At 43.1% G+C, this 14,895-nt stretch overlaps 1 protein-coding gene across 1 annotated transcript in view; it reads right to left on the bottom strand.

The window, feature by feature from the left end:
- Positions 1-2,466: 2,466 nt before the first annotated feature.
- The window catches only part of PYGM (glycogen phosphorylase, muscle associated), a 29,693-nt gene continuing 17,264 nt past the window's right edge, over positions 2,467-14,895 (bottom strand). The window contains exons 13-20 of the mRNA XM_029611718.1: positions 9,127-9,228; positions 8,855-9,002; positions 8,269-8,327; positions 8,042-8,183; positions 4,148-4,355; positions 3,762-3,896; positions 3,608-3,674; positions 2,467-3,393 (exon numbers count right to left, since the gene is read on the bottom strand). Coding sequence (XP_029467578.1) covers positions 3,241-3,393; positions 3,608-3,674; positions 3,762-3,896; positions 4,148-4,355; positions 8,042-8,183; positions 8,269-8,327; positions 8,855-9,002; positions 9,127-9,228 — 1,014 coding nt within the window. The 3' untranslated portion in view covers positions 2,467-3,240. The remainder of the gene's footprint in view (positions 3,394-3,607; positions 3,675-3,761; positions 3,897-4,147; positions 4,356-8,041; positions 8,184-8,268; positions 8,328-8,854; positions 9,003-9,126; positions 9,229-14,895) is intronic.

Below are 14,895 nucleotides of genomic sequence, written 5' to 3'. Positions count from 1 at the left end.
AACGTCCAGCTGAAGCTACCACAAAATCTAGGTGTCCAAAATTTAGGCATCCGAATTATCTTGGGCATCCAAAATTTAGTATATGTGCTGCCAAAGCGAGCACAGGCATCCAAAATATAGGCATCTGAATTTAGGCGCTCCACACCATACATTGATGGGCACAGATATAAGCGTGTGCAAAATTAGGCGCACAGATGAATGCTCCCAACCAACTGGACATCCAAAATGTTCAACTAGGCATCCAATTAAGCTTGCTATTGGATGCACATCTGGATGTACTCACACAATCCAATGGAACTGAAGAGGGCAGCCTAGCGAGCAGGGAAAAAACATGTAAATGCCGCCGTGGCTTACCATGTAGCATAACAAGAAAAAAGTCCGAGAGCGGACCCTAGCCCAAAGGGCCACTCAATCAGTCAGCTGCCTGAGTTCAACTTCCACTGAAGTGGGAATGCCCGTCAGATCGGTGCGCTGAGCACAGAGACTGAAGGAAAGAGGAACTCTAAATAAAACTCACTCTCAGTTTACAATAATACTATTTATTTATTTTTTACCTGGGCTCGGCCCGTCCCGGCTAAGAACAGAATCAGTCTCCACCTGTGTGGGGGGAGAGGGCATATACTGTCACCGTCATGCTCGGCTTCCTGCACCTGCTGCCTTTCAGTTGTTTTAATGGCTAAGTCCACACCAGTTAAAAACCAGCTACCAGACCAAGGCACTCATCTGAGGGACCATGGCAATCACCTCAGGAATTCTCAACTGGGGGGAGGGACTATTTGGTATCACTGCAGGAGAGTGGGGCAAATCAAAAATTTCCTTCTTCTTTCTCCTTCTAAAACTTGTAGCAATATCCAGTAGTGAGATGCACATCCACCATCTGCCTGAGATGGAGAATACTGGCAGGCTGATGACACTGTAGGAGTATATATACTGTGATGTGAGCTTTGCTCCATCTCATGGTAGAGATGCATAACCCACTGGTTCTGGATTAATTTCTGAACGCAAAGAAATGCTTTTTTTCTGGCAACTCTACCATGCAACCCATTTTTGTTCGAGTATCTCCTTATTGTGCATGCTGAAACACCTACACCAGTGGTCCCCAACCCTGTCCTGAGGGCCCACCAGCCAGTCGGGTTCTCATGCATATTCATTGTGGATATCCTGAAAACCCGACTGGCTGGTGGGCCCCCCCAGGACAGGGATGGGGACCAGTGACCTACACCACTTTCTTTCAGAGAAGCCTGTATTTCAGTAGAAGTTGCTTGTGGGTTTTCCTTTGCATCCTGACAAATTTTCCTGGCAGTTGTGTCTGAAATATTTCTTGGTCTATCTGACCATGGTTTGGTATTAACAGACCCCATAACTTTCTACTTCTTGATCAGATTTTGAACAGTACTGATTGGCATTTTCAAACCTTTGGATATCTTTTTATATCCTTTTTCTGATTTATAAAGTTGAACTACTTTGGCTCGCAGATCCTTTGATAGTTATTTTGCTTTCTCCATGCTTCAGTAACCACCATTGTCAGTGCAGCCCTGAATGAAATGCCAAGGATTTCTCAAGACCTAAGAAAACTCACTATTTATACACAGATACCAATTATAATCAGACAAGGCACAGGTGTGGATACCTACCCTTCATTGCCATCTCAACCTGTGTGTCTCAACTTGAGTGTACATTATCATCCCAAACATTCAAGGGTATGCAAACTTTTCAAAAGGACCATTTTATTATTTCCTTTACTGCTGTGGTTTAATGATTGTACTATTCTGTAATGCTTAATAGTTTAATTTGAAACACATTAAAAATAACAAATGTGTTTTATCTGATCACTCATATTTTCTTAAACTGCTACACATCTTACAAATTCTGCCAGGGGTATGTAAACTTATGATCACAACTGTATATCCTACAAACAGTCCCCTTCTAGAGAGGCCATTAACACTCCCTAAAAGCCCTCGCACCATACACAAACATTTCCAAGTCCCAATTCACACAATCTGAGACCCTCCTACCACAGACACACAGAAAACCTTACCCTACAGCTACCCCTACTCACATTGTCACCTGCTCCAAAGATCAACAAACCACATGCACGTCCCAAACACTTGCACACTGCCCCTTCCCCCACCTATACTCCCCTCAGAGACCCACATCCCCTCTTCCCAACCCCCCCTTACCATAGCAACCCAGATCCATCTGCCACACACAAACCATCTATAAACCAATCACACCAAAGAAACACACACATACACCCCCACCTCAGAATCCTGCATACCATGCACACAAACCAACTCTGCAGACCCACCCACTACAGCCTGTAACCCCGAGACCCCCACACACACCCCTCCCAGAGATCCCCACTTGAGACTCACCCACTGCACCCCTTTCTCCTAACCAGACACCACATCACACCAGCCCCCCTCATCGAGGCCAATACACTATACACCACACGGACACACAGAGCCCAGTTATGGTAACAAGATGTATTTTTATTGTCTTAAATACTGTTCTGGATACTGTAGCAGCTGAATGAGGTGTAATACAAGGCAGAGGTCAGGAGGACAGGATGATAGAGACACACACTCATGGGAGTGGAAGGGCTCCTTCCATGAAGCAAAATCCCCTCCTTTCCTGCCCCCATCCCCCACCCAGTTACATTTGAGCATATAGTGTTTTCAATTTAGACTAGTACTGGCCCCTTCTCTCTCTCTCTGCTGCCCAAAAGCTTCAGGAAGCAGGGCTCATGATTCATGAGGGATAGGGGCATCGGAGAAAAGGTGCTGCTGGGTGAGGAAAGACACCCCTGTCCCCCAGGGTAGGGTGACACAGGAAGTCACCTTTAATTTTGGGTGCAGCCTCTCCAAAACCTTTGCCTGTAAGTGAGCAGTTGGGCATCATATCTCCCTCCCTTCATAGCAATAGCTCTTATTAGGAGAAGAAAATTTGAAACCAACTGGGGGAAAAAAAAAAAAAAAGGGTTATAATGACAGACAGGCCATGAAAAGGCTGGGGATGGGGGAAAAGGCAGTGTCAGCCAAATCTTTTATGTTTGGGAAGCAGCAGATTCTAACACAAAACTCCCCTTTTTTCCAGCCTGCTTTCCACCACAAACCAAGAAATAAATTAATGAAGATTAAGGAAGGAAAGGGTCTTTATGAGGCAGGGATCAGGCTCTGTCCTGAAGGGGGAGTGCGTAGAGCGAGTGCCGAGGTCTGCTGCAGGGGCCGTGCCTCCCTTTCACTCCCGGGGTTCACTGGGAGGGGGGATTTTGTGAGTGCTGGGCTCCACGCCCCAGATCTCCCGGGCATACTGAGCAATGGTGCGGTCACTGGAGAACTTCCCTGAGCCCGCAATGTTCTTGATCACCTTCTTAGTCCATTCTTTGGTGTTCTGAGGAGAAAGAGAGGGGAGAGGGGTGAGAGACACCCTGGTCATTAGGGCTGTGTACCCTCTAATCTTCGTGTTTCCCCCATCTCCCAGCTCTCCTCAGCCTCTCCCCCCCCTCCCCACTCTGATTTCCCCCTTCTGCCATGTCTCCTCATCTCTGCTCTCCTCCTCTCCCTCCCCCATGCTGCATGCCCTCCTCTAGGGATACTAGCATTACCTTGTAGAGAGCGCTGACTTTCTCTTGACATTTCATGTAGTCCTCGTAGTCTGCAAACACTTTGAATCTGAAACGCAAAGGAGATGAGAGTGAAATCGGTGTGAGGTGCGCTGGGGACGCTGCTCTTCCCCTCTCTGCTCTTACTCCTCCTCACCTGTCGTGGTGCATCAGCAGGTTCACTATGTCCTTGAACAAATCGGGCTGTTTTGGGGAGAAGAAGCCGCTGTTGAGCTGATCGATGACCTGCCGGAGCTCAGGGATCCGGTCGTAGTAATCCTTAGCATTGTACCTGCAGGGCACAAGGGGTGCAGAAATTTAGACGCCAGGCAGGGCGAGACAGCAAGCGAGGGCGCTCAGCCAGGGAGAAAGAGAAAGGAGGCAATAAAGGATGCATCTTACATTATGCACCTGTAACAACCCAGATGCGCTCTCAGAAAGGGGACAGAGAAAGCCAGCCTGAGTGGTTCTATGTATAGGAGGGTAGGGGTGGGGAGAGTGGAACTAGGACCTTACTTGCCTTAACTATGTGAGCTCACTCACCCCTTCCTGTCCATCTCCTCCACATCCTCCACCCGCATGCCGAAGATGAAAAGGTTGTCCTCGCCTGCCTCCTCTGCCATTTCTACGTTGGCTCCATCCATAGTGCCAATGGTCAGTGCCCCGTTCAGCATGAACTTCATATTGCCAGTCCCAGAGGCCTCTGTGCCAGCCGTGGAGATCTGCTCCGAGAGATCTGCAGCTGGGACCACTGTGAGGTAAGGAGAGGGACAAAATTAAGCCATGAACCAGGCAAAGGAAACATTACAAGGAAGGGGAGAGGAGAGTGGGAAAGAGGAAGTGGAGGGACAGTGAAAAACAGGCTCCGTCTCAGCAGTGCGCAGAATGGGAAGAGACACAGCTCCCTGATGAAAACCGGATACGGTTATGGTATAAGGAATAGCCACATTTTTCGCCCCCCCCCCCCCTGCAAGCAACCATTAAATAAATAATGGATATGTTGATCTAAGTAATCTTTAAGTCTCAATTATTGAGCAATTCAAGATAAGGTTCCACAAACTCTTATAGCGAGCGCTATACTATCTTTTATGGTTCACACCTAATTGTATACCGCTCATCTCCACTTCCTATTAGCCTTCAGAAGGAATAGCCAAACATGATGGATCTCAAAATGAGAGCCAAATATGGTAACAGAAGTTGGAGGGGACCAAGGTAGGATGGATTACTGATAAGAGCCAGAGAGGGTTGTGGTACAGAGAAGGGGCTGCACTTAATGAGTTCATATTGTCCCTTGATCACTTTCATGAGACTATTAAATCTAATAAAGTAAAGAAGTTAAAACGAGATCAGTCTGATTATGCTACTAATAGGGTATATGTTTGGGCAGATAAACGCCATCATGATCGACCTACCAAGCATGTTCGTTTCTCATCTAGTGATAGTTCTAGCAGTTCGGATGAACCTGATGATAGAACTGTGGACTATGCTGGTTCAGAAAATAACAGCAATTTTTTATCAGGTGATCTTCGTTCACGTGAGCAAAGAAATTATCAGCAAAACCCCATTACAAACACACAAGAATCAGGTCAAGTTACTCTTCAAACATACAAGAATCCACATCAGTAGTTAATTTGTCATCTAAGGAATTGACTCCTGCACAGTTACAAGTATTAAATAATGGCCTCTCTTTTGTTCCAACTAATTATCATAAACCATTTAATTGTAGGATTTCTATTTACAGATTTATCAGGAAATTACAACTTAAATTGTACTTTTCTACAAACTCGATTTCTAGTTATGACCCATCTATGGTTCACCCGTGATCTACTTGGAATCCTCTGGGTCCTGAAGATGCTCATATTGCTACATTTATACAATTGGCTCTTAAGGACCTTGAACAGAATGAATTACAGAATAAGTTTTATTATTCAAATTTGCCTAGATCACAGCAATTAGCTCTAACTACATTATCTCAATCTGCTGAATTGATTATTAAACCCGCTGATAAGAGGGGGTGCTATAGTACTGCAAAACCAATCTCACTATCAACGGGCTCTTATTGAGCACTTGAGTGACACTAAATATTATATTCCCATTGATAAGGACCCAACATCAGATTTACAAAAGAACATTCAGGGGATTATAGATTCTGATTTTTAATGCTTAAAGAAAAGCTATTTTTATTGGTCTCATCCTCATACTCCAACTATTTATTCAGTTCCGAAGATTCATCAGGATTTACTCATACCATCTAAAAGACCTATTGTATCATTACGAGGGTCTGTGCTGGAACCCTTAGCTTCTTTTGTGGATTTTTTTTGCAACATATTGTGAAAAACGTTCCTTCTTTTACAAGATACAGTGCATTTTTTGAATAATTTGTAGACTATTTATCTGGACAATCGTTCGGTCTTGTTGGTAACTATGGACATTCAATCACTGTATATGCAAATCCCTCAAGATGCAGCATTAGATACTATTGAGTCATCTTTGGTACAACATTTTGGTTCACACTGGATAGCATGTGATTTTTTGTTACAGCTGTCACAATTGGTTTTGTTCAACAGTACTATCAAGTTCATGGGATCCCTATGGGGTCATTTTTAGCACCCTCTACAGTAAATTTGTATGCTGCTGATTTTGAACATTATGTCTACTCTTCACATTGGTGGCAGCATATTTTAAAATGCTACGGATATATGGATGATTTATTCTTGATCTGGTTATCTTCTGAAGGTGATTTATTATCATAATTTTTAACCTGGTTAAACTCTTTGGATGAACATCTACAATTCACTTTTCAAAGTGACAAGTTTAGTATTTCTTATTTGGATGTGTTGATAACAGTACAAGGTGATGTTTTAACAACTACTATTCACCATAAACCCATAGACAAAAATAATTTTTTGAAATATCATAGTCATCACGCTGTATCGTTCAAGAGAGGTCTTCTGATAAGCCCGTTTTTTCATCTACGTCGAATATGTTCCACCATTGAAGAATTTGACAAACAGGCGCAAATATTAATGACTACATTCTTGGATCAGGGTTACCCATATAGGGATTTAAAACGAGCTTAAAAACATGCACAATTTTCTGATAGGAGTTTATTGTTGAATTATAAACCTCCAAAAGAAAATGATCGTCTAGTTTGTGTTTTACAACAAAGCACAACATTAGCGGCTGTGGCAGCATCAATGAGAAAAAAAAACATTGGCACATGGTGGCGTTACATCCGATGTTTAAAGAGCTTCCATTGATTGCCACCTCACAGGGGGCTAATATATGTGACCGGGCTGTCCATTCTTATTTTCTAGTCAAGCACGAAAGACTACCAGGAAATCGTACTAAATGTCATCAGTGCAGTGTTTGTGCTAACACTATTAAAGGACAGCATTAGCAAGATCCTGTCACTGGTTATCAGATAACACGCAAGTCGATTATTAATTGCCAATCAAACATTGTTTATGTAATCATTTGTCCGTGTCCCAAGGTGTATGTGGGCCGCATCAGTCATCCTGTCAAAATTAAATTGATGGAATATCGGTCGAGACTCAAACACTTTAAATTTGACAGCCCCTTTGATATTATATTGTGTGACAAATCATCATTTGAGGATTTGCAATGGAAAGTTCTTGAAAGCTCGAGTGCACTTTATGTAGTGGAGATGTATCCAGATGATTAAATTATTGTAAACACTATTGGATATTTACGCTAAGCACTGTCTCTCCTTTTGGTTTAAATGAAGACTGATTAGTTGTCTTTACTATGATGCTTATTCTAGCAATTGGCTATTTTCTGAGTCTCGTGATGGTTATTTAATCTTGAATTGGTTCTTACTTCACTCATTACTGAGGTGGTGTTCCATAAGTAAATCGGCATCTTAAGAAGTTTGATGAAACCACGATGGATATTTAATCAGCTAAAAAAGAAGCTTAATTTGGAGAATGGTGGACATTGATCTTTAGATTTTTAACAATATGTCCTGACAAAAGATTTGTGCCATGTCGGGTCCCCTGAAGGATTTTTTTTCGAAACTCAATGTTGGGAGTCATAAGAAAAGTTAAGTACATTTTTCTCCTATAATGAATTTGCTCAGTGAGTGATTTTTTTATATCACTTTTGAGTTATTTCACGTTTTTAAGGCACTACATTGGTTTATTTAAAAATAGGCGGCTGGAGGTTGGTTAATGATTATATCGGATCTTTTTAGGTAACCTGTGGAGGTACCTTTAAAAAATACATATGAAACCAACTCCATCCACTTTTACATATTTTTATGATCATTTTTTCATATATTACGTACATGTGGATTTGATTTGTGTATTTTGGTTTGTCACATGATGAATCCTTAGCATAAAACCAGATGGGAAAACAGCAAGAAGCGAGCCCAATAACTCCTGAGGAGAGCCAGAAAATAAGCCTAGATTCACGCACCTTTCTCAGCTAGGGACACTCTGTAGTTCTCAAGGAAGATGACCTTCAGCCGGTCGCCCACCACCGGGTCATTGTTCACCACATCCCCAATAGCTGTCACAAGTCGGATGATCATCTTGGCCACATGGTACCCTGGGGCAGCCTGGAGGGGTGCGGAACAGAAGGAACAGGCTCAGAAATCACAATGTAACAAAGAATTCCCTCTCCCCACTTCCCTCTACTCTTACCTTTCCTCCAATCATCACAGTACGAGGCACAAAATGCTTGTTGGGGTCTCGCTTGATGCCTTTTTTGGTGGGGAGGTGTCCAGGAAGAAGAGAAAAGATGACAAGGGATCAGATCCTGGCATTACTGCTCTGTGGCTCACCCTCCATTGATACTAGTCATACCGCGGGCTGGAGGGCAGATTGAGAAATCACTGGGGGGGAGTGCCCCCCCCCCCCCCCCCCGATATTCACAATCAGACAAAGAAGAGTGAGGAATTACTGACCTCTTCTGGCCCCCTCTTTCTATGCATATAAACACATGTCTGGATCCCTACCCCTTACCCTCCCCAAATAGTTATAACAGAATTGTGAGAATTTATTTATTTAACATTTTTTATATACCGAGGTTCTGGTAACAATGTTACCTGGGAGTGCAAGTGAAAAATCCCTCACTCTTGGCTTGGTAATGGAAGTGGGAGGAGTCTCTCTCCCAGGAATCATGGTTATACATGGGCTATGAATCTCCACCCCCATCCTCCTCCTTCTCAATTTGGTTATAGAGGGGTCGGGTGGGGATCTCTGCCCTTTCCCCTCCCCCGACACTCACGGTTATAGAGAGTGATCACGTGCAGGCAGTTCAGAAGCTGTCTCTTGTACTCGTGAATCCTCTTCACCTGGATGTCAAACATGGAGTTGGGGTTGATCTTCACCTTGTATTCATTCTCCAGATACACAGAAAACTTCAGTTTGTTCTCCTAAGGGGGTCGAGGAGGGGACAAGTAAATGTAAATCAAAGCTCCTTCTACCTTATCACCTCCCACCCCCACCCTGCATACCCCTTCCCCAGGACATTATTCTACCCATCCTTCCACACGTCACCTGTTTGACTTTGGCAATGTCCCGGATAAAGGCTTCATCATCCACAAAGGCCAAAAGTTTCTTCAGAAGATCCAGGTTGGTGATATAATCCTCTCCAATTCTCTGGTACACAGGGAATGAATGTGATTAGTGACATTTTAGACTGATGCAGCGATTAAAATCATTTTTGGATAAATCTGATTTAATAACTTTGACCCAAGCTTTTGCTGTGTCACCGTTAGACTATTCTAATTCTTTATATGTAGGGATATCTGCTGCCTCTTTCAGCCGGCTGCAGCACTTCAAGATACAGCTGACAGGGTGGTACTTTCAAATACGATCACGTCTCCTCAGGGGCATAGGGTGACTGTTGAAGTTGCTGGTGCATCAGAAAGTTTGCTATTGCCATGTTACCAATCCTCCGAGCTGCCTCCCCAGCCTGACATCATCAATAAAGTCCAGGCCCAAACTATATCGTTTGAAATGCTAATACAAGCAACAAGAGCTGGCCTTCGATGATGTCAGGCTGTGGGAGGCAATTCAGAGAGCTGGCAGCCCAAAGCAGGAGCAGAGCTTTACTTATTGGTAACTGGTGCTGGCAGTCAGGAACGACTCAAGGCAATCTACTGCCTGAGGTGAGGGAAGGGATAGGATAAAGGTTCCCCCAACACCCAAGGTACCCAAAAAGGATCCACGCTCCAAGAGATGGCCCATATCAATTCACCATACACAATAAAATTCAAATATTGGTATCAAACATCTCTCACTGCCAGAAACTTTAAGTAACACAAAATCCTTTTTAAAAAAAAAGTCATTCAGAACCTATATAGAAAACCTGCCAAACCATAACAGCACGTGGCAGCACTGCAAATATTACTATAGGCCCTAGAACACAGATACACCTTCAGCTGGGAAAACAGAAAAGCCAGACACACATGCCAGCAGAATCCCTCACCCCAATCACACACAGAACAGAAACAGACCCCTACTTAATACAAAATAAGGGACCACAAATTAAAAACAGGAAAATGCAGACAAAAATAGCTACAGTCATGTCAATGTTCCAGGTTTGTATATTTATATATTGGCACAAACTGGTTTGAAGTGGTACTGAGGATCTGTATGTGTCACTTGTCATTACTGTTTTGAAAATTCCAATAAAAATGAGTAAATTTCACCAGCAATTTTACACAAGCATTCCCTAAGAGCTAAGAGCAGGAAGAAGGACAATATCAGCATAGTCGTTATCCCCCAGTCCCCCTGTACACGAGTTCCACATAGTTCATTATTGAAATGTAAATAATCATGTTCTTATTTGTTCTATGTAAGTTACACTAAGTTCCTCCTTGCATCTTCATGTTCTTGTTAATTGTTCAGCAAATAATCGTTAACTGTTAACTGTTTCAATGTAAACCGCCAACGAGGCGACAGTTTTTTCCTTGTAAACCGGTGTGATATGTATATTATACAGGAACATTCGGTATATAAAAACCAAAAATAAATAAATAAATAAATAAATAAATCACAAAAGTTCAATTTCCTCTCTCTCAAAAGTCACTATTGTTTGCTTCTTTGTCTGGGGTGGCAGTGGGGAAGCTGTATGTAAAATTGTGGATCTGAAAAGTGCTTTTATTGGGGGAAAAAAGGTATTTTACAGAACTGAGTGAAGATTGAACCTCCCAGATTCATAATCTATGTCTGTTTGGAAAACATGTTGACCAGGTGGATACCATGAAGACGACTAAGCCCTTTCTTCGGATTTGGGAACTCTACATTCAGTCACTTCCACACAGGGTGCGAAGCCTGCTTTTGAATGGCTTCTACCGGACCAGCTTGAGAATTGCCTCTTGTAGCCTTCCAGAGGGGAGGGGGTTGACAGTGGGGGCACTGGTAAGAGCCACCCGGTATCCTTGAGTTCTGTTTTGTAAAATTGACTGTTTATTGAAAATTAATAAAACAGATTTTAACATAAAAATGAGTAGATAAAATTTTTTTTTTTTTTAAATATAAATCACAATACCACTTACCCTCCACCTCCATCCCCTGAACTATCAGTGCCCCTGTAGGCAACCCCATTGCAAGCTGCTCCTCTCTAACACTCAAAGCATGAATATAGCACAGATGAGGAAGTGACTTCACCGCCAGAGATGGCTGCCTAGCTCATGAGCTCCCATCAGAAGCTTAAGAAACTGCTTTTAAATAGTCCTGGGAACTAGATGTGTGATAGCGGCCAGTTGGAAAATGCCCTCCGTGCCCCCACTCACAGCGGTCCTATTAAAGCTTGCTAAGATGTGTGAGAGTTATATAAATTGACAGCCCTTCGGCACAACACACTACCCAGATTTACACAAGTATGGAACCCATCAGGTGAAGGAGTATAAGACATGGCTCACGGAGACGAGAGCCTCCACTTCTCGATCGAGTCCTTGCAAAAAGTTCAATACAGGACAAACTGGAGGTCCATGATAACAGATTCAGAAGAAATAACCTCCAAGTTTGAGGCTTCCAGAGACCAGCGACTATAAGATGTGAAGCTGGTGATGTTAAAAATAAATAAAGCCTTATTAGGTAGTGATGAGTCAGACACTCTGAAAGGGCCCATAGATCCCTGGGGCCTCAGCGTGGTAATCTCCCCAGAGATGTGGTGTTTTGTTTTGTTTTTTTAACTAGAGAAAATTCTTATTAAACCCAGAGAGTAAGGTGCTTTTACTTGGGAAGGCCACAAACTGGAGCCTTACAGTGATTTGGCTTCTGTTACTTTGCAAAGATGGAGGGAGTCAAAGCAGGTAACTGCAAAAAACTGTACGGTGAAGACGTACACTATCGGGGGCTCATCCCTTTTGGGCTTCTGTTTAACGTTGGAAGATCTACCTATGAAATTAAAAACCAACTAGGAAGCCCTGAAAGCTTTACCAAAGGCCGGTCTGCCGCTTGCAGTAGCTGCAGCTGAGGGGCACTGGAAACCAAAGAGGAAGAGAGGCTGTGGGCTGCTGGTGGAGCTCAACTTGCCGGCTGCCAAAAATACGGAGAAGTGGTGATGTTCCCTTTAATCTGCGGCAGGGCAGGAGAGCGGAAACTGTGCACGCCCACGGGAAATGTTGTGCGCAGGTGCAAACAGCTTCCACTTCCCCGCCCTCAGCTCAAGAAAGCCAGCAGGCTATGGTGGAGCTCATCCCACCACAGCCTGAAGTCAGGAGGAGGCAACGTGTGTGTGAGGGTCTGTGTGAAAGCCTGTATGCATGCGGGTATCAGTGTGAGAAACTGTGAGCCACATTTAGGCTCTCACAAGCACGCGCGTGTCTGGGAGGGAGCAAGAGCCTTGAATGTGAAAGAGAGGGAGTGTGTATGAGAGTATAGGCATGTATCTGAGAGACAAAGTGGCAGCCTGCATGTGAGAGTGTGTTTCTATAGGTGTGTGAGAGAGAGAATGAGAATGAGAGACTGCATGTGAGAGAGAGCCACTGGTGTAGGGTCCACTCATTTTGATCTTAGATTCACCCAATCAGCATCGTTCAGCGCCTGAAAAAAAAAAAAAAAAAAAGGAGAAAATGCCAAAGGGCTGCTGCAGTGCTCATCCTGCGGCAGCCCAAGAAGAGGAGGCCATGATGCTGGACTGCTGTGGAGCTCATCCTGCAGTGGCCCGAGAAAAGGAGGCTCTGCCACAGGGCTGCCTTGGAGCTCATCCCAAGAAAAGGAGCCCTTGCAGCAAGAAGGCCTGGAAGAGAGGAAGAGGCCCTGATAAAATGTGTATATATATATATAAAAAAAAAAATATATATATATATATATATATAAATATAAAAAAGAGAGAACATGTGAGAGTGGAAGCCTGTGTGTGAGAGAGAGTGTGGGAGTGAGAGCCTGTGTGAGAGAAAGCATGTGTATAACAGCGCATGTTGGAGAGAACATGTGCATGTTATGAGGAAGGAAGGAAAGAAGACAGGAGAGAAGAAACAAAAGAATAAAAGAGACCCCGAGAAAGGAATTAGAAAAAGACAGACAAGGGGGGGAAAAAGGAGACAGACCAAATGATTAGCAAAATAAGATCAGACAACAAAGGTAAAAAATTGACTTTCAGTGATTGGAATATGCCATCTTTGGGAATGTCCATTTCTTATATATTTGAATTTTGCTTTTTTTCAGTATTCCACTGTTTGTAGAGTCTCTGGTTTCTCAAACTTTCCATTTCTGTTTTGGCTGCATGCTTCTGTTTCTAATTTGTAGTCCCTTATTCTGTATTAGGTAAGGGTGGATCTGTGTTCTGCTGTGTGCGACGAGGTGCAGAATTTCGGCTAGCATGTAGTTTCTCTATAGGAATTTGTAGCAGTCCCCGGTGTTTGCCCACTAGGTGGCATATTAGTGTTTTAGGGTCTGGTGAATATTTGCATTGCAGCCTTTTCAAGCTGTGTTTCAGTCCTGAGTTACTGCTGTTATGGCAATGGTATGCAAGGTTCTAGGTGGGTGGGTTTTTTTGTTTGTTTTTATAGGGGGCTTGTGTTAGTTCATAAAGTGTTTGGCAATGGAGGGAGTTTGTTTTGCTGTAACTAAGGTGACACCTGAATTTGAATATATTTTTTGCATGTCCTAGTTCAGTTATGGCAAACTCCAGTCTCGAGTGCCACAAACAGGCCAGGTTCTCAGGATATCCATATGAATATGTATGACACGGATCTGCATACAATGGAGGTAGTGCATGCAAATCTCTCATATGCATCTTCATGGTGGATATCCTGAAAACCTGGCAGGAATCATGGTACTTCCAAAGGAAAGCAAGGACCCCACAAGCTGTGGCTTTTCTAGACCGTTATCTTTATTGAATATTGATGTAAAAATATTGGCAAAGAAGATTTGAAGGGTGCTTAACTTAGTATTGGTGGCTTGGGAGGGGAAAATGACTTCCTTGAAAGCACTGAGCATTCCTGTATGGGGTGTTACAGAAGGTGGGCTAGGCAGACAATTTTAGTACCTGGGTAAAAAAGTTGTACAAAGATCCAGTAGCCCATACTAAAGATAACAGGGGTACTCGGAAAAGTTTGGTTTGAAGAGAGGGACTAGACAGGGCTGTCCTTTATCACTTCTGCTTTTTGCATTAGTGATGGAATTCTTAGCCAAGAAAATTAGACGTAATCCTGCTATTAGGGGAATTTCAGTAGGGCAGGATGGAGTATAAAATATTCTTATTCACAGATGACATCGTTTTCATTCTGTGGAATCCTATGGTCTTGTTATCTCCGTTGGTTTCTGAATTGTGCAGTTATGGGGGTGTTGTGGGGTTTAAGGTAAACAAGACCAATTCAGAAATTTTAAATATCACGGTGGATGACAACAGCTGAAGAGATATGCAATAACTTTTCTTCATTTAAGTGGGCTTGTAATTCCTTAAGAAACTTGGGGGTTAATATTCTACAAATGGCCAACAAATGGTGCAGATGAATTATAATGTATTAATGAAGAAGATCTTGGAGAACTTGCAAAGCTGGATGCACACTTGAGAGGGAGGATAGCAGCAGTTAAAATGAATATGCTACCTCATTTGGGCTATTTGTTTCAGACACTCGCTAGAGAAATCCCTAGTATATTACTGAACAATCAGAAGCAGCTGTTGGAATTTATATGGAGGCAAAAGCCCTCGAGGGCAGGGATGAACTACAGTCCTCGAGTGCCACAAACAGGCCAGGTTTTCAGGATATCTACAATGAATTTGCAAAAGAAAGATTTGCATGCATTGCCTCCATTGTATGCAAATCTCTCTCATACATATCCATTTTGGATATCCTGAAAACCTGGCCT

The sequence above is a fragment of the Rhinatrema bivittatum genome, chromosome 8, assembly GCF_901001135.1.
Source record: "Rhinatrema bivittatum chromosome 8, aRhiBiv1.1, whole genome shotgun sequence".
Classification (NCBI taxonomy): Eukaryota; Metazoa; Chordata; class Amphibia; order Gymnophiona; family Rhinatrematidae; genus Rhinatrema; species Rhinatrema bivittatum.
Note: the sequence above shows the minus strand (reverse complement) of the source record. Positions and strands in the feature narration are given on the sequence as shown.